This window comes from Diorhabda carinulata, chromosome 10 (genome assembly GCF_026250575.1).
Source record: "Diorhabda carinulata isolate Delta chromosome 10, icDioCari1.1, whole genome shotgun sequence".
Lineage (NCBI taxonomy): Eukaryota > Metazoa > Arthropoda > Insecta > Coleoptera > Chrysomelidae > Diorhabda > Diorhabda carinulata.
Window position 1 is genome coordinate 14,868,112 of NC_079469.1, and position 26,179 is coordinate 14,894,290.

Sequence of the window (26,179 nt, forward strand, 5' to 3'; positions counted from 1 at the left end):
AATTTGATTAATTTTAGTTAGTTTCGATTAAAAATTAGCTGAATTTGGATGCTTCCAATGAGTATTAATGAACACATTCATCTTCTTTCTGAATTTCAAGTCATTTCAGCTATAAATTTCCGAATAACTAAGCAGTTTCAGTTAATTTATGTTGAAGTTGATTAATTTTAGTTAGTTTCTATTGAAAATTAGCTGAATTTGGATGCTTCCAATAAGTATTGATGAACACATTCATCTTCTTTCTGAATTTCAAGTCATTTCAGCTATAAATTTACGAATAACTAAGCAGTTTCAGTTAATTTATGTTGAATTTGATTAATTTTAGTTAGTTTCTGTTGAAAATTAGCTAAATTTGGTTGCTTCCAATAAGTTTTTATGAACATATTCATCTTTTTTCTGAATTTCAGGTCAATTCAGCCATCAATTCCCAAATAACTAAACAATTTCAGTTAATTTTTGTTAAATTTATTGATTTTAGTTAGTTTGAGTCAAAAATTAGGTTGTATTTGGTTGATTCTAATAATTTTCAATGCATATTTCGGTCATTTTATCAAAATTTTCACTGTTTTTGAGAGGTTTTTGCTTATGTCTGTTATTTATTTTCAAATAACTAAGCAATTTTAGCTAATACTGATTGATTTTAGTTAGTTTCAATTGAAGTTAAGCTATATACAATAGATTTCAAACGTTTCAATGGATATGTCTTTCTTTTTAGAGGTTTTAGTTCATTTCACTTTGTCATTTCCAAATAACTGAGCAATTCTAGTTAATAATTGTAAAATTTGATTGATTTTAGCTAGAATTGAGTTAAATTTTGTTCATTCCAGTCAGTTTTAATGAATATTTTCATCACCCCTTGTTCTAGCTCATCCCAATTTGATCATTTTCAAATAACTAAGCAATTTCAGTTAATTTTTAGTTAAAATTCATTAAATTCAGTTATTTTGAGCCAATATCTGATACAATTGATTAAAAACCGAAAGTAACTGATGAACTTTACACAATATTGTATAATTGAAGTTAGTTCAATCACATTCCATTAAAATGTATTAACTTTCAGTTAATATCAGTTTTTATCCATAGAACTTTATAATTTCAGTTAATTTTCAGCTAAAATTGATAAATTTCAGTTAAATACTATATTTGGTTGAGGAAAATCAAGAGGTACTGGATGAAATTACTTCCAGTTTTTTATAGGGATTATTTTCAACTTTAGACTCATAATTGAGATACAGGGTGTTCACTATTATTCACAATAATATTTCTCGCACTTTTTGAGATATTTAACGTACTTTTCCACCCCTCCATTCTCTCATCTTCTTCTCAAATAAACCTCTGACCATTTCGATGTTATTTATAAAATTTTTTCCGTAAGGAAAAACGACGTTCTGAGCGTAATTTCCTCTTCTTTTTTATGTTTGCTTTTAACGTCATGTTCGCCACATAAATTTCCATCCACTTTCAACTGTCATTTGTCAACAATTAATTACTTTCCGTCTTATTTTAATGACGGTCTTTTGTACAAATTTCCTCATGACCAAAAACGGAACGGGACGCTCTAATTAATCGAGCCAGAAAATTAAAAATTTACAAAACGGGATAATAGACTTCCATTTAAAGGTTAATAATTCATCATCATCTTGTTGAAGATACCGAGAATAAGGAATAAGACAAAGTGTTGAGAAATGAATGGTAAATGAACGTGAGAAAATGGCTGTTTGCCAGCAGATTTACTTTTTTTTATTATCCCAAGAATCCGAGGATTAATTATGATGCTTCAGATTTCTTTAAACGATAAAATTTATTGTTGAGAAAATAATACAGGGTGATTTCAAAGTATAAAAACACCTTATAGCACCCCAAACATAAAAACGAGATTTGTGCAGATGTTACAAGGTTACCATTGCAGATTTTCGCGATAAAACCAAATATACAGCGTGACTCAACCATTATATTGTTCTATTGTGTGAAACTTGAGGTTAAATAAGTAGATACAGGGTGATTTCAAAGTTTAAAAACACCTCATAGCATTCCAAACATAAAAACGAGATTTGAGAAGATGTTACAAGGTTACCATTGCAGATTTTCGCGATAAAATCAAATATACAGGGTGGTCCAACCATTATATTGCTCTATCGCGTAAAACTTGACGTTAAATAAGAAGATACAGGGTGATTTCAGAGTATAAAAACACCTTATAGCATCCCAAACATAAAAACGAGATTTGAGCAGATGTTACAAGGTTACCATTGCAGATTTTCGCGATTAAATCAAATATACAGGGTGGTCCAACCATTATATTGTTCTATCGCGTAAAACTTGACGTTGAATAAGTAGATACAGGGTGATTTCAGAGTATAAAACCACCTTATAGCATCCCAAACATAAAAACGAGATTTGAGCAGATGTTACAAGGTTACCATTGCAGATTTTCGCGATTAAATCAAATATACAGGGTGATTTAACCATTATATTGTTCTATCGCGTAAAACTTGACGTTAAATAAGAAGATACAGGGCGAATTAGAATTTTAAGCATCTAGAAGATAGAAACAGAATTTCAGCAGATGTTTCAAGGTTAAAACTGAATGTACAGGGTGATGCAACCATTATAATGTTCTTCATTATTCTGTGGCAGCACTTTATGAATATCTACTCGCAACTAGAGTGTAACGAGGGGATGGCACAATTATAAATCATTGGGAATGGGAAAAATACGTTTTTTTTTCACAGAAAATAATGAATAATCACTATTTCAATCCAATTTTGTGAAAAAAAAAATAAAACTCTGAATGGTTTTATAATTTTATTAGTTTTTTAGCATGAACGATAATTCTTTTTTAAGATATTCTGGGTCGTACAATCGGATGGCGTCCTTCACAACGCTAAAAGCATTCAGTATACTGAACGGACACTTTTTTTTATACTTTTCGCAATGACCTTTCGTCCTACCGTACGTTTCGGCGTTAGCGTAATCTTCTAACCCGTTTTCTTTTTGAGACGAAGACGGACTACAACACGAAATATAGAAAAAAAAACATTATATATCAAACGAATCGAGTGATTGGTCGAAATAAATGAAAAAGTGAATCTGATATGTAAATAGAAATGCCGTACGTTAAAAGAACATGAAGAATGTCACCGAGAACTCCGTGATGTTCTGTGGTATAATCAGCAGCTTCGCAAATTGCCCTTTGCAAGCAAAGTTTACCAGAATATCCATAACTACAAAAAATAAAAGTTTTTAGCGCAACACCTTGTATAGTATACCGAAAAACGGCTTCAAAATGAGGTTGTGACAAGATTTTTTGATCTCACCTCGTATATACTGTCAATTATAATCGAAATCAATCAATTATCAAAACAAGTGAATTAGTGATGAGCGTTTTAGGTCGAAAATTGACTTTTTTGATTTGATTTAATCTAAAATTTTGTTTTTTAAAATTGGATTCGGATGAAAATGAGTTTTTTTGAAATAAAATTATGTTGAAAATTATATTTTCTATGTTTTATCGATTTGATTCGATCGAAAGATGGTTTTTCAATTTCGATATATAAAAAATGGGTTTTAGAAATTGAATTTGGTTAAAAATATAATTTTATATGTAAAATTGAGTTGAAAATTGGATTTTCCAAGTTATTGGTCCGTTTTCCTTGGTTTTATTAGAACAAAACGTGATTGTTTCAATTTCGTATTTGTTAAAAATTTATTTTTCCATCACATTTTTAAAGAAAATTGGCAAAAACTCAACTTTCAAAGTTGAATTTCACCAAAAATTGGATTTTATAAGTTAAATTAGACCAAAAATTGCCTTTTATAAATTAAGTCAAATTGAAAATTGGGTTTTCCAAGTGAAAAATCAGATATTTTTGCTTCTATTAGATGAAAATTTGACTGTTTCAAATTCATATTTGTCAAAAATTCAGCTTTTCAAGCACGATTTCTTGGAAAATTGAATAAGAATAGTCAACTAGGCTTTTATAAGTTAAATTAGACCAAAAATTAAACAAAAATTTGGTTTTTATAAAATAAATTGAATAAAAAATTGGTTTTTATAAGTTAAATTAGAAAAAAATTGGCTTTTACAGTTACATTAGTTCGAAAATTGGAGTTTCCAAGACAAATACCCGCTTTTCTTCATTCTATTAGATCAAAACTTGACTATTTCAAATTCATATTTGTCAAAAATCAGTTTTCCAAGCACGATTCCTTGCAAAATTGAATAAGAATACTCAATTAGTTTTTATAAGTTAAATTAGACCAGAAATTGGCTTTTATAATTTAAATTACGTCAAAAATTGGCTTTTATAAGTTAAATTACGTCGAAAATTGGCTTTTATAAGTTAAATTACGTCGAAAATTGGCTTTTATAAATTAAATTACATCGAAAATTGGCTTCTATAAGTTAAATTACGTCGAAAATTGACTTTTATAAGTTAAATTACGTCGAAAATTGGCTTTTATAAATTAAATTACATCGAAAATTGGCTTTTATAAATTAAATTACATCAAAAATTGGCTTCTATAAGTTAAATTACATCGAAAATTGGCTTTTATAAATTAAATTACATCGAAAATTGGCTTTTATAAATTAAATTAGACCAGAAATTGCCTTTTATAAATTAAGTCGAATTGAAAATTGGTTTTTCCAAGTGAAAAATCAGATATTTTTGGTTCTCTAGATCAAAATTTGACTGTTTCAAATTCTTATTTGTCAAAAATTCAGCTTTTCAAGCACGATTTCTTGGAAAATTGAATAAGAATAGTCAACTAGGCTTTTATAAGTTAAATTAGACCAAAAATTAAACAAAAATTTGGTTTTTATAAAATAAATTGAATAAAAAATTGGTTTTTATAAGTTAAATTAGAAAAAAATTGGCTTTTACAGTTACATTAGTTCGAAAATTGGAGTTTCCAAGACAAATACCCGCTTTTCTTCATTCTATTAGATCAAAACTTGACTATTTCAAATTCATATTTGCCAAAAATCAGTTTTCCAAGCACGATTCCTTGCAAAATTGAATAAGAATACTCAATTAGTTTTTATAAGTTAAATTAGACCAGAAATTGGCTTTTATAATTTAAATTACGTCAAAAATTGGCTTTTATAAGTTAAATTACGTCAAAAATTGGCTTTTATAAGTTAAATTACGTCGAAAATTGGCTTTTATAAATTAAATTACGTCGAAAATTGGCTTTTATAAATTAAATTACATCGAAAATTGGCTTTTATAAATTAAATTACGTCGAAAATTGGCTTCTATAAGTTAAATTACGTCGAAAATTGGCTTTTATAAATTAAATTACATCGAAAATTGGCTTTTATAAGTTAAATTACATCGAAAATTGGCTTCTATAAGTTAAATTACATCGAAAATTGGCTTTTATAAATTAAATTACATCGAAAATTGGCTTTTATAAGTTAAATTACATCGAAAATTGACTTCTATAAGTTAAATTACGTCGAAAATTGGCTTTTATAAGTTAAATTACGTCGAAAATTGGCTTTTATAAGTTAAATTACGTCGAAAATTGGCTTTGATAAGTTAAATTACATCGAAAATTATATATTAGATGGACTTTCCAAATTAAAATTGGTTATTATATATATGGTTAAAATCGAAATCAATCAAATATCAAAGTATCATAGCATCCTCTCATCGACATACCGTTTTATTTTCGACTCCAATAATTCGTACAGTACCAATCTAGCCGAACTGACGATCGGAGGATACGAAAGCACCGATACATTTTCCGGTAAACCATAGGAAGATTCAAAATTAGCGGATATAAATAAATCCGCAGGTCCAGTTATATTTATAGGGAGCGCAATAGCAACGAACAGCTAAAACAATTTAAAAAAAAACGAACGAAACACTCAATTTTAGCTAAAATTATCTTTCCCTTATATACTTACTCCCACGTAAGGATTTCCGGTCGACGAATATGGGAATCTGATGGGATTAATGAACTGATAATCCGGCAACACTGCGTTCGCTAAGATAACCAGCACAAATAAAGAACACAAACGTCTAGCGGTGTCTCCGTCCATGATAGATGTGCATTTGATCCGGTTCGGAATAACCCGGAACTTTGTTTATATCAATTATCAAATGTAGAAAGAAGATTTGTGGTACTTCTGATGTGTTAATTGAGGCGTTAACAGTGACGGATTCAACTTTTTTTTTGACGGAAATCGGTTATACGATTTAGAAGTTTGATTTGGATATTTTTAAATAATTCTGGATACGGTCCTGTTCAGATAATCGTTCGGGGTGATGTGGCTGCGTGATTTTGGTATTTGAATCGGTGTTTTTAGGTTAAATTTTTATTTTATGATGTACCGTCTATGGATAATTGTTTATTTAATGTTTTTTTTTTCTATGTGCTTATTTTAACAATTTTCGTTAGTTAAAATTAAAAGGTGAATATGTCGAGATATTGGTAAAGTAAACTGAGTTAAAATTTTCTAGTTAAGTAGTCGTATTATCACCTTTAACGATTACTTCTTAATTTATACAGGGTCTTCCAGAAATATAATTTTACCGAGTATATATTCTATTTTTAATTAAGAAAATGTCTCAAGAACTAATTTATATCATTAAATGTATTTTTATTTCGTATTTTGTTCGATAAATATACGAGGTGATGATGAAAAATACCCTGGATGAGTTTTCTATCTGGAAATTACATGACCCAATATTAATTTTGACTTTTCTAAGATTGATTTGGCAAAAATTTTAACTTTTCGGGGTATATTTTGATTGAAAACTGTTTTTTACTTAAATTGGTCAAAAATTTGTACTTGTGGGTTCAATTTTGAGTTTTTCAAATTCTTCTTAGTGGAAATATCACTCAAATAGTCAATTGACGCTTAAAAATTGAGGTTAGAAATCAAATAGGATAGAAAATTGGGTTTTCTTCACTTGTTAAAGTCAAAAATTCACTTTTCTAAGTTCGTTTTGATCGAAAATGTGATTTTCCAAACTCAATTGTGTGGAAAATTCATAAGAAATGGTTAATTGACATGTAGAAATCAGGTTTGGTCGAAAATTGGGTTTTCTTCACTTGCTAAAGTCAAAAATTCGCTTTTCTAAGTTCGTTTTGATCGAAAATGTGATTTTCCAAACTCAATTGTATGGAAAATTCATAAGAAATGGTTAATTGACATGTAGAAATCAGGTTTGTTCGAAAATTGGGTTTTCTTCACTTGTTAAAGTCAAAAATTCACTTTTCTAAGTTCGTTTTGATCGAAAATGTGATTTTCCAAACTCAATTGTGTGGAAAATTCATAAGAAATGGTTAATTGACATGTAGAAATCAGGTTTGGTCGAAAATTGGGTTTTCTTCACTTGCTAAAGTCAAAAATTCGCTTTCCCAAGTTCGTTTTGATCGAAAATGTGATTTTCCAAACTCAATTGTGTGGAAAATTCATAAGAAATGGTTAATTGACATGTAGAAATCAGGTTTGGTCGAAAATTGGGTTTTCTTCACTTGCTAAAGTCAAAAATTCGCTTTCCCAAGTTCGTTTTGATCGAAAATGTGATTTTCCAAACTCAATTGTGTGGAAAATTCATAAGAAATGGTTAATTGACATGTAGAAATCAGGTTTGGTCGAAAATTGGGTTTTCTTCACTTGCTAAAGTCAAAAATTCGCTTTTCTAAGTTCGTTTTGATCGAAAATGTGATTTTCCAAACTCAATTGTATGGAAAATTCATAAGAAATGGTTAATTGACATGTAGAAATCAGGTTTGGTCGAAAATTGGGTTTTCTTCACTTGCTAAAGTCAAAAATTCGCTTTCTCAAGTTTGTTTTGATCGAAAATGTGATTTTCCAAACTCAATTGTATGGAAAATTCATAAGAAATGGTTAATTGACATGTAGAAATCAGGTTTGGTCGAAAATTGGGTTTTCTTCACTTGCTAAAGTCAAAAATTCGCTTTCCCAAGTTCGTTTTGATCGAAAATGTGATTTTCCAAACTCAATTGTGTGGAAAATTCATAAGAAATGGTTAATTGACATGTAGAAATCAGGTTTGGTCGAAAATTGGGTTTTCTTCACTTGCTAAAGTCAAAAATTCGCTTTTCTAAGTTCGTTTTGATCGAAAATGTGATTTTCCAAACTCAATTGTATGGAAAATTCATAAGAAATGGTTAATTGACATGTAGAAATCAGGTTTGTTCGAAAATTGGGTTTTCTTCACTTGTTAAAGTCAAAAATTCACTTTTCTAAGTTCGTTTTGATCGAAAATGTGATTTTCCAAACTCAATTGTGTGGAAAATTCATAAGAAATGGTTAATTGACATGTAGAAATCAGGTTTGGTCGAAAATTGGGTTTTCTTCACTTGCTAAAGTCAAAAATTCGCTTTTCTAAGTGCGTTTTGATCGAAAATGTGATTTTCCAAACTCAATTGTGTGGAAAATTCATAAGAAATGGTTAATTGACATGTAGAAATCAGGTTTGTTCGAAAATTGGGTTTTCTTCACTTGCTAAAGTCAAAAATTCGCTTTTCTAAGTTCGTTTTGATCGAAAATGTGATTTTCCAAACTCAATTGTGTGGAAAATTCATAAGAAATGGATAATTGACATGTAGAAATCAGGTTTGGTCGAAAATTGGGTTTTCTTCACTTGTTAAAGTCAAAAATTCACTTTTCTAAGTTCGTTTTGATCGAAAATGTGATTTTCCAAACTCAATTGTGTGGAAAATTCATAAGAAATAGTTAATTGACATGTAGAAATCAGGTTTGGTCGAAAATTGGGTTTTCTTCACTTGCTAAAGTCAAAAATTCGCTTTTCTAAGTTCGTTTTGATCGAAAATGTGATTTTCCAAACTCAATTGTATGGAAAATTCATAAGAAATGGTTAATTGACATGTAGAAATCAGGTTTGGTCGAAAATTGGGTTTTCTTCACTTGCTAAAGTCAAAAATTCGCTTTCTCAAGTTTGTTTTGATCGAAAATGTGATTTTCCAAACTCAATTGTATGGAAAATTCATAAGAAATGGTTAATTGACATGTAGAAATCAGGTTTGGTCGAAAATTGGGTTTTCTTCACTTGCTAAAGTCAAAAATTCGCTTTCCCAAGTTCGTTTTGATCGAAAATGTGATTTTCCAAACTCAATTGTGTGGAAAATTCATAAGAAATGGTTAATTGACATGTAGAAATCAGGTTTGGTCGAAAATTGGGTTTTCTTCACTTGCTAAAGTCAAAAATTCGCTTTTCTAAGTTCGTTTTGATCGAAAATGTGATTTTCCAAACTCAATTGTATGGAAAATTCATAAGAAATGGTTAATTGACATGTAGAAATCAGGTTTGTTCGAAAATTGGGTTTTCTTCACTTGCTAAAGTCAAAAATTCGCTTTTCTAAGTTCGTTTTGATCGAAAATGTGATTTTCCAAACTCAATTGTGTGGAAAATTCATAAGAAATGGATAATTGACATGTAGAAATCAGGTTTGGTCGAAAATTGGGTTTTCTTCACTTGTTAAAGTCAAATATTCACTTTTCTAAGTTCGTTTTGATCGAAAATGTGATTTTCCAAACTCAATTGTGTGGAAAATTCATAAGAAATGGTTAATTGACATGTAGAAATCAGGTTTGGTCGAAAATTGGGTTTTCTTCACTTGCTAAAGTCAAAAATTCACTTTTCTAAGTTCGTTTTGATCGAAAATGTGATTTTCCAAACTCAATTGTGTGGAAAATTCATAAGAAATGGTTAATTGACATGTAGAAATCAGGTTTGGTCGAAAATTGGGTTTTCTTCACTTGCTAAAGTCAAAAATTCGCTTTCCCAAGTTCGTTTTGATCGAAAATGTGATTTTCCAAACTCAATTGTGTGGAAAATTCATAAGAAATGGTTAATTGACATGTAGAAATCAGGTTTGGTCGAAAATTGGGTTTTCTTCACTTGCTAAAGTCAAAAATTCGCTTTCCCAAGTTCGTTTTGATCGAAAATGTGATTTTCCAAACTCAATTGTGTGGAAAATTCATAAGAAATGGTTAATTGACATGTAGAAATCAGGTTTGGTCGAAAATTGGGTTTTCTTCACTTGCTAAAGTCAAAAATTCGCTTTTCTAAGTTCGTTTTGATCGAAAATGTGATTTTCCAAACTCAATTGTATGGAAAATTCATAAGAAATGGTTAATTGACATGTAGAAATCAGGTTTGTTCGAAAATTGGGTTTTCTTCACTTGCTAAAGTCAAAAATTCGCTTTTCTAAGTTCGTTTTGATCGAAAATGTGATTTTCCAAACTCAATTGTGTGGAAAATTCATAAGAAATGGATAATTGACATGTAGAAATCAGGTTTGGTCGAAAATTGGGTTTTCTTCACTTGTTAAAGTCAAAAATTCACTTTTCTAAGTTCGTTTTGATCGAAAATGTGATTTTCCAAACTCAATTGTGTGGAAAATTCATAAGAAATAGTTAATTGACATGTAGAAATCAGGTTTGGTCGAAAATTGGGTTTTCTTCACTTGCTAAAGTCAAAAATTCGCTTTTCTAAGTTCGTTTTGATCGAAAATGTGATTTTCCAAACTCAATTGTATGGAAAATTCATAAGAAATGGTTAATTGACATGTAGAAATCAGGTTTGTTCGAAAATTGGGTTTTCTTCACTTGCTAAAGTCAAAAATTCGCTTTTCTAAGTTCGTTTTGATCGAAAATGTGATTTTCCAAACTCAATTGTGTGGAAAATTCATAAGAAATGGATAATTGACATGTAGAAATCAGGTTTGGTCGAAAATTGGGTTTTCTTCACTTGTTAAAGTCAAAAATTCACTTTTCTAAGTTCGTTTTGATCGAAAATGTGATTTTCCAAACTCAATTGTGTGGAAAATTCATAAGAAATGGTTAATTGACATGTAGAAATCAGGTTTGGTCGAAAATTGGGTTTTCTTCACTTGCTAAAGTCAAAAATTCGCTTTTCTAAGTTCGTTTTGATCGAAAATGTGATTTTCCAAACTCAATTGTATGGAAAATTCATAAGAAATGGTTAATTGACATGTAGAAATCAGGTTTGGTCGAAAATTGGGTTTTCTTCACTTGCTAAAGTCAAAAATTCGCTTTCCCAAGTTCGTTTTCATCGAAAATGTGATTTTCCAAACTCAATTGTGTGGAAAATTCATAAGAAATGGTTAATTGACATGTAGAAATCAGGTTTGTTCGAAAATTGGGTTTTCTTCACTTGCTAAAGTCAAAAATTCGCCTTTCTTAGTTCGTTTTGATCGAAAATGTGATTTTCCAAACTCAATTGTGTGGAAAATTCATAAGAAATGGTTAATTGACATGTAGAAATCAGGTTTGTTCGAAAATTGGGTTTTCTTCACTTGCTAAAGTCAAAAATTCGCTTTTCTTAGTTCGTTTGTATCGAAAATGTGGTTTTCCAAACTCAATTGTGTGGAAAATTCATTAATAATAGTTAATTGACATTTAGAAATAAAAATAGGTGAAAATTGGGTTCTCTTCGTTCGCTGAAATCAAAAATGACTTTTCCAAATCAAATTTAGTCAAAAATTTAATTATTCCAGTTCAATTTGGTGAAAAATCAACTAAGAAAATTCAATTAGCTCTCTACGTCAATTTAGATCGAAAATAAAAATTTTTGTATCACTTTTCTGGATTTTGGTGACAATTTAACCACCCTCACCTTTTTTCAACAGTTTTCCGAAATTCTAACGAATCTCATTTTTTTTCTATTTAAAAATACATAAATTTTAGAAAGAAAATACGTTTGACAACACCGTACATACATTTTTCAGTAGATTTAAGATGATTTAAATAACGGCAACATCGCATTGTCGAAAAATCTAATATTTCTTCGCGATTTCCAAGTGAATTTAGACAATTTTAGAAAAAAATCAAACCGAAACTGAGGAATCAATTTGAAAATACGGTTTTTAATATACCGCCCTAAATTTAATAACAAAAAAAAATGGTGTGAATTACGTTGATCCCCTTTAAAAGAAAAAAAAAAGAACCATACGGAATATCAGTAAGGCCACTGAAACAGCTTGAATCCCTGTAAATTTCGGCTCGACTTATACAATAGATTGGAATTTATTAGGTTAGGTGGTGACATGGGCTAAGACCCGAAAGACGTATCGCATCGAACAAGATAACAATGGCCGAAAAATATTGTCAGCTTGGAGTTCTTTACGGGGGATGAATGGGAATATTTTGTATACAATAAACGCTTTTGTTCGAATTTTTTTTGTTATTTCTCGTCAAGGGAATTCCGCGCGAATTGTCAACTAAGTAACGAATTTTGTTTACTATTTTTTTTTGTTTGTTTTAAAGCCACTTTCTGAAAAGTCTGATTACTTTATTATTGAGGTTAGAGCTTTAAGAGTGATAAGGAACTAAGTGGAACTTTGATAGGTAATTTTAAATTGGAATTTCAACAAAAATTGGCATTTAAATCCAAATTTCTGCAAAAATTGGCTTTTCCAGATTCACTCGATTGCAAATTTGGCTTTTTCATTTGGAATTTCATCGAAAATTCGTATTTTGGCTTGGAATTTCATCAAATATTGGCATTGAAATTCGAATTGCAACAAAAATTGACATTGAAATTTGAATTTCAGCAAAAATTGGCAGTGAAATTAGAATTTCAGCAAAAATTGGCGTTGAAATTTGAGTTTCAGCAAAATTTGGCTTTTCCAGATTCACTAGATTGCAAATTTGGCTTTTTCATTTGGAATTTCATCAAAAATTCGTATTTTTACTTGGAATTTCATCAAATATTGGCATTGAAATTCGAATTGCAACAAAGATTGACATTGAAATTTGAATTTCAGCAAAAATTGGCAGTGAAATTAGAATTTCAGCAAAAATTGGCGTTGAAATTTGAGTTTCAGCAAAATTTGGCTTTTCCAGATTCACTAGATTGCAAATTTGGCTTTTTCATTTGGAATTTCATCGAAAATTCGTATTTTGGCTTGGAATTTCATCAAATATTGGCATTGAAATTCGAATTGCAACAAAAATTGACATTGAAATTTGAATTTCAGCAAAAATTGGCAGTGAAATTAGAATTTCAGCAAAAATTGGCGTTGAAATTTGAGTTTCAGCAAAATTTGGCTTTTCCAGATTCACTAGATTGCAAATTTGGCTTTTTCATTTGGAATTTCATCAAAAATTCGTATTTTTACTTGGAATTTCATCAAATATTGGCATTGAAATTCGAATTGCAACAAAAATTGACATTGAAATTTGAATTTCAGCAAAAATTGGCAGTGAAATTAGAATTTCAGCAAAAATTGGCGTTGAAATTTGAGTTTCAGCAAAATTTGGCTTTTCCAGATTCACTAGATTGCAAATTTGGCTTTTTCATTTGGAATTTCATCGAAAATTCGTATTTTTACTTGGAAATTTCATCAAATATTGGCATTGAGATTCGAATTGCAACAAAAATTGACATTGAAATTTGAATTTCAGCAAAAATTGGCAGTGAAATTAGAATTTCAGCAAAAATTGGCGTTGAAATTTGAGTTTCAGCAAAATTTGGCTTTTCCAGATTCACTCGATTGCAAATTTGGCTTTTTCATTTGGAATTTCATCAAAAATTCGTATTTTTACTTGGAATTTCATCAAATATTGGCATTGAAATTCGAATTGCAACAAAAATTGACATTGAAATTTGAATTTCAGCAAAAATTGGCAGTGAAATTAGAATTTCAGCAAAAATTGGCGTTGAAATTTGAGTTTCAGCAAAATTTGGCTTTTCCAGATTCACTAGATTGCAAATTTGGCTTTTTCATTTGGAATTTCATCGAAAATTCGTATTTTTACTTGGAAATTTCATCAAATATTGGCATTGAAATTCGAATTGCAACAAAAATTGACATTGAAATTTGAATTTCAGCAAAAATTGGCAGTGAAATTAGAATTTCAGCAAAAATTGGCGTTGAAATTTGAGTTTCAGCAAAATTTGGCTTTTCCAGATTCACTAGATTGCAAATTTGGCTTTTTCATTTGGAATTTCATCAAAAATTCGTATTTTTACTTGGAATTTCATCAAATATTGGCATTGAAATTCGAATTGCAACAAAAATTGACATTGAAATTTGAATTTCAGCAAAAATTGGCAGTGAAATTAGAATTTCAGCAAAAATTGGCGTTGAAATTTGAGTTTCAGCAAAATTTGGCTTTTCCAGATTCACTAGATTGCAAATTTGGCTTTTTCATTTGGAATTTCATCGAAAATTCGTATTTTTACTTGGAAATTTCATCAAATATTGGCATTGAGATTCGAATTGCAACAAAAATTGACATTGAAATTTGAATTTCAGCAAAAATTGGCAGTGAAATTAGAATTTCAGCAAAAATTGGCGTTGAAATTTGAGTTTCAGCAAAATTTGGCTTTTCCAGATTCACTCGATTGCAAATTTGGCTTTTTCATTTGGAATTTCATCGAAAATTCGTATTTTTACTTGGAATTTCATCAAGTATTGGCATTGAAATTCGAATTGCAACAAAAATTGACATTGAAATTTGAATTTCAACAAAAATTGGCGTTGAAATTTGAATTTCAGCAAAATTTGGCTTTTCCAGATTCACTCGATTGCAAATTTGGCTTTTTCATTTCGAATTTTATTGAAAAATTCGTAATTTGAATCGGATTTTCATCAAAAATTGGCATTCGAACGCAAATTTCAGCAAAAATTAGCTTTTTCAGTTTTCGTTGATTGATAATTTGGCTTTTTAAATTGAAATATCATCGAAACTACGTATTTTCACTTGGAATTTCATCAAATATTGACATTGAAATTGGAATTTCAGCAAAAATTGGCGTTGAAATTTGAATTTCAGCAAAAGTTTGCTTCTCCAACTTACTCGATTGCAAATTTGTCTTTTTCATTTGGAATTTCATCGAAAAAATCGTAATTTGCGTTGAAATTTCATCAAAAATTGGCTTTCAAACTCAAACTTCATCAAAAATTTTCCGGAAAATTGTCTTTTTTGAGACAAAAATTGTTATTTTCACAAATTCTAACGTTAAATAGATCAACAATGATCGAATACATGAGCCACCCTGTATAATAGTTTACCCAATACTATTCAACGTGCTTTAAAAACGTAAACCGACGCGGATACATTAAATTCCTTTATTGTATCAACGTTCACCTTCATGCCAACGACAAAGAGGTGATCTATCAAAAAAAAAAGAAAAACACACACACACACACACACACACACACACACACACAGACCCGCACACACATACAGATGCACAGGCGGATGAAACAGAAGAGGAGGTGGGCGTCCGTATTTTACACTCGACATGCATCAATGTCATAGCGTCAGAAAATCTGTGCAGTTCCAATAAACCGGGCGGCAGACGTTTCGGAAATAAAGTGTTACTAATGATATCCTTTGTCAAACTAGAATTTCCCTTGTTATCCTTTAAGGTTACCGAGACGACTATACTACTTTTATTACCACCTACTGCCTTTTACTAAAAATATCACGACGTTTCGTCCTCAATCATCGTACGACACACGATTATGGAATACACGATGTTTTAACATCAACTTATCCATTTATATAGGGTGGATATGAATTTTTCAAAAAGATATATCTCGTTGTTTTCTTAATTTCTTTCTTTTATTAATTGGTGTAATGAATTTATTGAAATAGTTTAATGTTCTTAAATTTAATTGATGATTTGATGTGATCTTGATGATCGAGCTCAAAAAAATGACGATTTTTCATTTAAATTCGTTGTAAAAGCCAATTTTCGACCATATTGAACCTAAAAGAGCCGATTTTCGACCATGTCGAATCTGAAATAACCAATTTTCGAACATGTCGGATCTGAAAGAGCCAATTTTCGACCGCATTGAACCTAAAAGAGCCAATTTTCGAACATGTCGGATCTGAAAGAGTCAATTTTCGACCATGTCGAATCTGAAAGAGCCAATTTTCGACCATATAGAATCTGAAACAGCCAATTTTCGACCATGTAGAATCTAAAAGAGTCAATTTTCGAACATGTTGAATCTGAAAGAGCCAATTATCGACCATGTATAATCTGAAAGAGCCCATTTTCGGCCATGTAGAATCTGAAAGAGCCAATTTTCGATCATATAGAATCTGAAACAGCCAATTTTCGACCACATTGAACCTAAAAGAGCCGATTTTCGACCACATTGAACCTAAAAGAGCCGATTTTCGACCACATTGAACCTAAAAGAGCCGATTTTCGACCATGTCTAATCTGAAAGAGCCCATTTTCGAGCACATTGAATCTAAACGCACCAATTTTCGACCATGTCGAATTTGAAAGAGCCAATGTTCGACCATGTAGAATCTAAAAGAGCCGATTTTCGCCTCGGTCGAATCTAAAAGAGCCAATTTTCGATCATGTAGAATCTAAAAGAACCAATTTTGTATACCATTCATATCACAAATTTATTTATAAATCAAATTGGAATTGGAAGAGCCACTATTTGACTTATTTGATTCTAGAAAGGTGAATTTTCGACTTAAACGAACAAGAAAAAGCCTTGGGGACTATGGGCTATGATTTAACATTGGAATAGCCAATTTTCTAATGAAAAAATCTTTTCTTTAACAAAAAATAATTTGAAAAATTCGAAATTTTTCCATGCCATTTGAATTCATGAATCAATTTTTGCTTAGAATCGTATTGGAAAAGATAATTTTTGCTGAAATTGGAATTAAAATGCAGTGTTTATGAAATTTGAGAAGGAAAAGCCAATTTTTGACGAAACTTCCATTGGAATAGGAAATTTTTGCTGAAATTGCAATTAATAAGCCAATTTTCAATAGAAATCCAATTGGAAAAATCCATTTTTTTGAAAATTTTAGATTAAAAAGCCAATTTTCAACAAAATTTTCATTTAAAAAGCTAATTTATGCTGAAATTTCAATTAATAAGCCAATTTTCAATAGAAATCCAATTGGAAAAATCAATTTTTTTTGAAATTTTAGATTAAAAAGCCAATTTTCAACAAAATTTTCATTGAAAAAGCTAATTTATGCTGAAATTTCAATTAATAAGCCAATTTTCAATAGAAATCCAATTGGAAAAATCAATTTTTTTGGAAATTTTAGATTAAAAAGCCAATTTTCAACAAAATTTTCATTGAAAAAGCTAATTTATGCTGAAATTTCAATTAATAAGCCAATTTTCAATAGAAATCCAATTGGAAAAATCCATTTTTTTGGAAATTTTAGATTAAAAAGCCAATTTTCAACAAAATTTTCATTTAAAAAGCTAATTTATGCTGAAATTTTAATTAATAAGCCAATTTTCAATAGAAATCCAATTGGAAAAATCAATTTTTTTTGAAATTTTAGATTAAAAAGCCAATTTTCAACAAAATTTTCTTTGAAAAAGCTTATTTATGCTGAAATTTCAATTAATAAGCCAATTTTCAATAGAAATCCAATTGGAAAAATCAATTTTTTTGGAAATTTTAGATTAAAAAGCCAATTTTCAACAAAATTTTCATTGAAAAAGCTAATTTATGCTGAAATTTCAATTAATAAGCCAATTTTCAATAGAAATCCAATTGGAAAAATCAATTTTTTTGGAAATTTTAGATTAAAAAGCCAATTTTAAACAAAATTTTCATTTAAAAAGCTAATTTATGCTGAAATTTTAATTAATAAGCCAATTTTCAATAGAAATCCAATTGGAAAAATCAATTTTTTTTGAAATTTTAGATTAAAAAGCCAATTTTCAACAAAATTTTCATTGAAAAAGCTAATTTATGCTGAAATTTCAATTAATAAGCCAATTTTCAATAGAAATCCAATTGGAAAAATCAATTTTTTTGGAAATTTTAGATTAAAAAGCCAATTTTAAACAAAATTTTCATTTAAAAAGCTAATTTATGCTGAAATTTCAATTAATAAGCCAATTTTCAATAGAAATCCAATTGGAAAAATCCATTTTTTTTGAAATTTTAGATTAAAAAGCCAATTTTCAACAAAATTTTCATTGAAAAAGCTAATTTATGCTGAAATTTCAATTAATAAGCCAATTTTCAATAGAAATCCAATTGGAAAAGCTAACTTCTGTTAAAATTTCAATTGATAAGCCAATTTTTAATAGAAATCCCATTGGAAAATCCAAATTTTGTTGAAATTCTAATTGGAGAACACAATTTTTGTTGAAATTTGAATCTAAACATCAATTTTCTCAAAAATTTGAGTCTTTTTGTTGATAACCTAACCTAACTGAACCAAAAAGACTCAGGATGGCCCAGAAATAATATCAATTTTGGTTCAATTAAATACGAACATTTGTCAAAAACTGGCTAACGTACCCGATGATATATTTCGAAGAATTTTCGACTAAGTAAGTGACATATTTCAAGCATACCAACAGCAAACTTTCACGGTAACTTTCACGACATCATTTTGATTATCATTTTCCTCATTCCAAATAATGTTCGAAATTGTTTTTTTCTCTCTCTCTCTCTCTCATAATAATATACATTTAAGACCCTCGATGAATGTTGTCGTTAGTATTTTCAACAATTTTTAAACATTTCCATTTAGAAAAAGAAAAACCAAAACTTATTCTCAGTAACATTAACTCGATAGGGAGAATTTGGAAAAGTTTGATTGCGAAGTTGGTCGACCGTATCGGAAAACAAGGTATATAGTCAGCATTCGAGATTAGGGACAATTCTTGGATAGTTTTCCCGGCGCCACATTTTCACGTAAACAGACTCATCAATAACGAAATACCTGCGATTTGTTATATCCGTCGAAAACATATAAAACACCATGATAAGTCGAAGTTTTTCGGATATTATCGTTATTATTATGTTTGCTTCTTAAGAAGTCGAGAAACCCCATCGGTTATATTTGTTATTTTGGTCGAATATTCGTTTTGACAAGTTTAATCTCATCAAAAATCGGCTGTTATTATATTAATTATCTCGAAAATAGTCCGTTGTGGATTTAATTATGTCGAAAATTGACATTTCCGAACTCATTAAGACAAAAACCGAATTAATAAGGTAGTATTGGAAAAATTTTAGTTTAAATTGGTTTTTGCCAAGTTCAAATAAGTTCGAAAATTGGCTTTTCCAAGTTCGGATTAATCGATAATTGGCTTCACTGTGTTTAATTTCATGAAAATTGTCTCTAATGTGTTTAATTTTACGAAAATCGGCTATTTCAAGTTCGAGTTTATCAAAAATTGGCTTGGCTTTGTTTAATTTCGCTAAAACTGACTTTAATTTATTTATTCTCTCGAAAATTGGCCTTATCAAGTTCAATTTTATCGAAAATTGGCTTGACTTTGTTTAATTTCTCGAAAATTGGCTATTCCAAGTTTGAGTTAATCGGAAATTGACTTTACTGCATTTTGTTTCTCGAAAATTGGCTTTAGCCTCTTCAATTTCTCGAAAATTGGTGTTTCCAAGGTCGAGTTAATCGACAGTTGGCTTGACTGTGTTCAATCTCTCGAAAATTGGCTTTTCGAAGTTCAAGCTAATCGCATTTTGTCTTGACTGTGTTTAATTTCGCGAAAACTGACTTTAATGTATTTATTCTCTCGAAAATTGGCCTTTTCAAGTTCAATTTTATCGAAAATTGGCTTGACTTTGTTTAATTTCTCGAAAATTGGCTATTCCAAATTCAAGTTAATCGCATATTGTTTTGACTGTCTTTAATTTCGCGAAAACTGACTTTAATGTATTTATTCTCCCGAAAATTGGCCTTTTCAAGTTCAATTTTATCGAAAGTTGGCTTGACTTTGTTTAATTTCTCGAAAATTGGCTATTCCAAGTTTAAGTTAATCGGAAATTGGCTTTACTGCATTTTGTTTTTCGAAAATTGGTGTATCCAAGTCCGAGTTTATCGACAGTTGGCTTGACTGTGTTTAATCTCTCGAAAATTGGCTTTTCGAAGTTCAAGTTAATCGAGAATTGGTTTTATTATATTTATTTTCTCGAAAATTGTCTTTACTCTGTGTAATTTCTCGAAAGTTGGTATTGACTAATTGAAAATTGTAAAAATTTGGTTTAACCTAGTTGAAAATCGGCTTTTCTATGTCCAATTGACCCAGCAATGTGTATATGTTTCGTAATAACAGATTTTAACTCATTTACTTTATGAAAATTACTAACGTCGTAACTATAACCAAAAGAACCAACACTTACTTGCTCATCAATTCAACATCTTGTACTGAAGAGGTACAATAACACTAGAACCGGTCTCAAATCATCTGAATCTCTAATTTTCTCTTTTAAAACACTATAGAACTCACCTCGTAAATTCTATTAATGTGCTCGATTTAATTTCTTCGGTAGTTATCAAAGGACGAAATGAAAAATAATTATTCTACACTCGTCTAACCTTTTAGGTAAGAAAGACAGTAAATGAATTTCGACGAAAATAGGATAAAAAAAAAGGGAAACATTTTTCCTTTAGAACAAAAACCAATAATGACACAAGTCGTAAATATTGTTTCGAAGTTGGGTATCATCAGTGGAGTGCCCCAAGGTCTAATCTCATCAGCTTTTTTCCAGCGAGAAAGCCATCGGAAAACACTTAGATAAGACGAATGAGTTGGGTAAGTGTCGAGTTTAAAAAGTTTTTTTTTTCCTCTCTCTGTGTCCATCGGTGATTTGGTCGAGAAAAATACGGAAATTTATACGGGGTGTGTTGTTATTTTATTAATGCGATATTAAAATTTTTAATTCAATTCAATTATTGACGCAAAGTTGTTGTATAATCCACTACCAAGTGGACAAAAAAGTATCTACAGAAAATATCGAGGACTATTTTTTTTTTATTTAGAGGGTATTTTAACAAAATGTTTTGAATGTATTGCAGAAACTAAGTTTTTGGTGCTCATTTGGTTAAAAATGGTTTAATTTCTCGAAAATTGGCTTTTACAAGTTCGAATTTATACAAAATTACCTATTTCAGTTGATCGAAAATTGGTTTTACTACATTTAATTTCTCGAAAATTGGCTATTCCAAGTTCAAGTTGACGAAAATTGGTTTTACTATATTTAGTTCCACGAAAATTGGTTATTCCTAGTTCAAGTTGATCGAAAATAGGTTTTACTACATTTAATTTCTCGAAAATTGGCTATTCCAAGTTCAAGTTGATCGAAAATTGGTTTTACTATATTTAGTTTCACGAAAATTGGTTATTCCTATTTCAAGTTGATCAAAAGTACGTTTTACTACATTTATTCTCACGAAAATTGGTTTCTCAGAAATTGAGTATTCCAAGTTCAAGTTAATCGAAAATTGGTATTACTATATTAAGTTTCTCAGAAATTGAGTATTCCAAGTTCAAGTTAATAGAAAATTGGTTTTACTATATTTAGTTTCTCGAAAATTGGCTATTCCAAGTTCAAGTTGGTCGAAAATAGGTTTTACTACAGTTATTCTCACGAAAATTGGCTTTATCCTGTTTAATTTCTCGAAAATTGGCTTTATCCTGTTTAATTTCTCGAAAATTGGCTATTCCAAGTTCAAGTTGATCAAAAATTGGTTTTACTATATTTAGTTTCTTAGAAATTGGCTTTAGTCTGTTCAATTTCTCGAAAATTGGCTTTATCCTGTTTAATTTCTCGAAAATTGGCTATTCCAAGTTCAAGTTGATCGAAAATTGGTTTTACTATATTTAGTTTCTTAGAAATTGGCTTTAGTCTGTTTAATTTCTTGAAAATTGGCTATTTCTATTCCCATTTAGTGAAAAACAAATTGTCCTGGTGTATTTTGGTCTAAAGCTACTTAATTTTGATGATTTTAATGGAAAGTTGCCGTTTATAGTAATACTTGTTTGTTAAATTAGCTTTTTCAAGCATTATTGTTTAGAAAATGGGCTTTTCCGAACTCATCTGGACAAAAACTGGAATAACTTAATTCATTTTGATCAAAAATTGGTTAGAAAAGACTTTTCCAAGTTTGATCGTGTTAAAAACTTGGTTTTCTGAATTTATGCCAATACCAAAATCAAAAATTGGCTTTATCGTGTTCAATTTTTCAAAAATTGGCTATTCCTATCCCAATTTAGTAAAAAACAAATTGTCCTGGGATATTTTGATCTAAAATTACTTAATTTTGATGATTTTAATGGAAAGTCACGGTTTCCAGTAATACTTGTATGGAAAATTAGCTTTTCCAAGTTTTATTACTTAGAAAATGGGCTTTTCCGAACTCATCTGGACAAAAACTGGAATAACTTATTTCGTTTCGAACAAAACTTGGTTAAGGTTAGTATCAGCCAGCTAAAATTGTCTCCAGAACACATTGAGGTTAATTTTTCCTTTGTTTGGAAGGTATCATAAAAAAATTGTTTAACCGTGATGCAAAAATCGTGTAGGGCAGTGTATCCATTTAAAATCTTATATCCTTTAACGACAATGCCAATTTTTGGAGGTTCCCAATATCGATAGTGAATTTTCCAAATACGACTCTTTATTTGTATAAAACTTAAACGAGAGTTTTTCTTGTCGAAGTTCTGGAGTTGTATGTCGAAGTTGGGGAATGATACGGGCGGAGGAAGGAGGTAAATATTTGTTCACAACTTCGGGTTGCGTTCCCCAAAGTGAAATCGTAATGGGATGTTACCGAGAATATCTAATTACATATTATGTACAATCGATATTATGCTTGTCTATTCGATGTTACCACATATGTTGATAGTTTTTAAATGAGTATGAGATGTTGCCAAATGTATCGTATAAACCAACAATTTAAGAAATTTTCCTATAAGCGGCAACATTGCTTCTTTTCTTTTTCAGGGTAAAATCGATCTTATTTGAGTCTAATTTAGTCAAAAAATGGCTTTTTTTAGTTTGATTTGTTCAAAAATTGGCGTAGAATCCAAGTTTCACCAGAATTTGGATATTCTGAATTCAATATTGTCAGAAATAGGCTTTTCTTCATTCAATTCGGTGACAAATTGATTTTTACGAGTTGAATTTGGTTGGAACTAGTTATTCCAAGTTCTACTGAGTATAAAATGGGCTTTACCAAATTGAATTAGGTCGAAAATTGGTTTTCCTCAAACTACTTTGATGAAAATCGGTTTTCCTTATAGAATTTGGTAAAAATTGGCACTTGTGAATAAAATTTAGTCAATAATTGAGTTTTGCCGGTTCAACTTGGGAGAAATTGGCTTTTCGAAATTATATCGGCCAAAAATTGGCTTTTCACACTTTGATTTAATAAAAAATGGGCTTTTCTTAATGCGATTAGTTGTAAATTGAGTTTTCCAATTCTCCTTTGGTTAAAAATTGATTTTTCCAAGTTTAATTTGATCCAATGGCTTTTTCAAGATGAATTAGACCAAAAATGGCTTTTCAAAGTCTTAATGAAGCGAACATTAGTATTTTCAATATAATTCAGTGCAAAATCGGCTTTTCCATTTTTTTTCATCAAAATTTGAGTTCTCCGAGTTTAATTTGAACTAAACTGGCTTTTCCAGGATGAATTAGATCAAAAAATGACTTTTCAAGTCTAAATCAGTCAAAAACGGATTTTTTCAGTTCGATGCAGTGATAAATCGGCTTTTCAAATTTTATTTTGGTCAAAAATTGAGTTTTCTCACTTTAATTTGAACCGAACTTGCTTTTCCAAAATAAATTAGATCCAAAATAGATTTTCACAGTATAATTGAAGCAAAAACTGTTTTTTAGGTTAATTTAGTAGAAAATCGGCTTTTCCAATTCTATTTTGATTAAAAATTGAGTTTTCCGAATTTAATTTGATCTAAACTGGTTTTTTCTAGAAAAATTGGATTAAAAAAGTTTTTTAAAATCTAATTCAGTAAAAAATTGGTTTTTGTCTGGTAAATTCAGTGGAAAATTGGTTTTTCCGAATTAATTTCGGTTAAAATTTGATTTTTTTAGTTAACTTCGATCTAAATTTGATTTTTGAAAATCACTTCCATCAAAAAACGGTTTTTATAAGCTTCAATCTGTGGAAAATCGGCATTTTCAAGTTTACTTTAGTCAAAAATTGAGTTTTCTTGATTCTAAACTGGCTTTTCCAAGATGAATTAGATCAAAAAATGACTTTTCAAGTCTAAATCAGTCAAAAACGGATTTTTTCAGTTCGATGCAGTGATAAATCGGCTTTTCAAATTTTATTTTGGTCAAAAATTGAGTTTTCTCACTTTAATTTGATCCGAACTTGCTTTTCCAAAATAAATTAGATCCAAAATAGATTTTCACAGTATAATTGAAGCAAAAACTGTTTTTTAGGTTAATTTAGTAGAAAATCGGCTTTTCCAATTCTATTTTGATTAAAAATTGAGTTTTCCGAATTTAATTTGATCTAAACTGGTTTTTTCTAGAAAAATTGGATTAAAAAAGTTTTTTAAAATCTAATTCAGTAAAAAATTGGTTTTTGTCTGGTAAATTCAGTGGAAAATTGGTTTTTCCGAATTAATTTCGGTTAAAATTTGATTTTTTTAGTTAACTTCGATCTAAATTTGATTTTTGAAAATCACTTCCATCAAAAAACGGTTTTTATAAGCTTCAATCTGTGGAAAATCGGCATTTTCAAGTTTACTTTAGTCAAAAATTGAGTTTTCTTGATTCTAAACTGGCTTTTCCAGGATGAATTAGATCAAAAAATGACTTTTCAAGTCTAAATCAGTCAAAAACGGATTTTTTCAGTTCGATGCAGTGATAAATCGGCTTTTCAAATTTTATTTTGGTCAAAAATTGAGTTTTCTCACTTTAATTTGAACCGAACTTGCTTTTCCAAAATAAATTAGATCCAAAATAGATTTTCACAGTATAATTGAAGCAAAAACTGTTTTTTAGGTTAATTTAGTAGAAAATCGGCTTTTCCAATTCTATTTTGATTAAAAATTGAGTTTTCCGAATTTAATTTGATCTAAACTGGTTTTTTCTAGAAAAATTGGATTAAAAAAGTTTTTTAAAATCTAATTCAGTAAAAAATTGGTTTTTGTCTGGTAAATTCAGTGGAAAATTGGTTTTTCCGAATTAATTTCGGTTAAAATTTGATTTTTTTAGTTAACTTCGATCTAAATTTGATTTTTGAAAATCACTTCCATCAAAAAACGGTTTTTATAAGCTTCAATCTGTGGAAAATCGGCATTTTCAAGTTTACTTTAGTCAAAAATTGAGTTTTCTTGATTCTAAACTGGCTTTTCCAAGATGAATTAGATCAAAAAATGACTTTTCAAGTCTAAATCAGTCAAAAACGGATTTTTTCAGTTCGATGCAGTGATAAATCGGCTTTTCAAATTTTATTTTGGTCAAAAATTGAGTTTTCTCACTTTAATTTGATCCGAACTTGCTTTTCCAAAATAAATTAGATCCAAAATAGATTTTCACAGTATAATTGAAGCAAAAACTGTTTTTTAGGTTAATTTAGTAGAAAATCGGCTTTTCCAATTCTATTTTGATTAAAAATTGAGTTTTCCGAATTTAATTTGATCTAAACTGGTTTTTTCTAGAAAAATTGGATTAAAAAAGTTTTTTAAAATCTAATTCAGTAAAAAATTGGTTTTTGTCTGGTAAATTCAGTGGAAAATTGGTTTTTCCGAATTAATTTCGGTTAAAATTTGATTTTTTTAGTTAACTTCGATCTAAATTTGATTTTTGAAAATCACTTCCATCAAAAAACGGTTTTTATAAGCTTTAATCTGTGGAAAATCGGCATTTTCAAGTTTACTTTAGTCAAAAATTGAGTTTTCTTGATTCTAAACTGGCTTTTCCAAGATGAATTAGATGAAAAATTTGAGTTGAATGATTTTCCAAGACCGATTAGATCAAAAAACTTTTTCCCTTGTCAAAAACTAGCTTTTCCACCTCTATCTAGTATAAAATCGGCTTTTCCATATCAAAAATTATATTTTCCCAGTAAAATTCAAGAAACTCGTTGAAATATTGACGTTTGTCAACGAAATTCGATAAAAAAAAACTTCCACAAAACTCCTCATTTAAAATTTTCTTCAGTGGAAATCAAACCTCCGACGATTTCCAAGGATTTTTCCCACAAATATACATACAAGTATTACATCGTAAAAATACAAATGGACGAACCACGTAATGATTAAATTTCGCCAAAGTCTCAAGCCAATCCGAAACGTGATGCGAAAACCAAAAGACTTTCCGGCTATTCTAGTGACACTAGCAGACACGTGACTTTTCCACCGGATCAACTATATTACAATATCGGTAAAAACGAAAT

General features: G+C 29.5%; 1 protein-coding gene across 1 annotated transcript; it reads right to left on the minus strand.

Moving 5' to 3' along the window:
- Positions 1-2,798: 2,798 nt before the first annotated feature.
- Positions 2,799-6,076, minus strand: LOC130898630 (uncharacterized). The gene is made up of 4 exons (XM_057808048.1): positions 5,918-6,076; positions 5,670-5,845; positions 3,117-3,224; positions 2,799-3,010 (listed from the first exon to the last, which is right to left on the minus strand). The coding sequence occupies exons 1-4, from the start codon at positions 6,050-6,052 to the stop codon at positions 2,809-2,811; spliced, it is 621 nt and encodes a 206-aa protein (XP_057664031.1). The 5' UTR covers positions 6,053-6,076; the 3' UTR covers positions 2,799-2,808.
- Between the last annotated feature and the right edge of the window lie 20,103 nt (positions 6,077-26,179).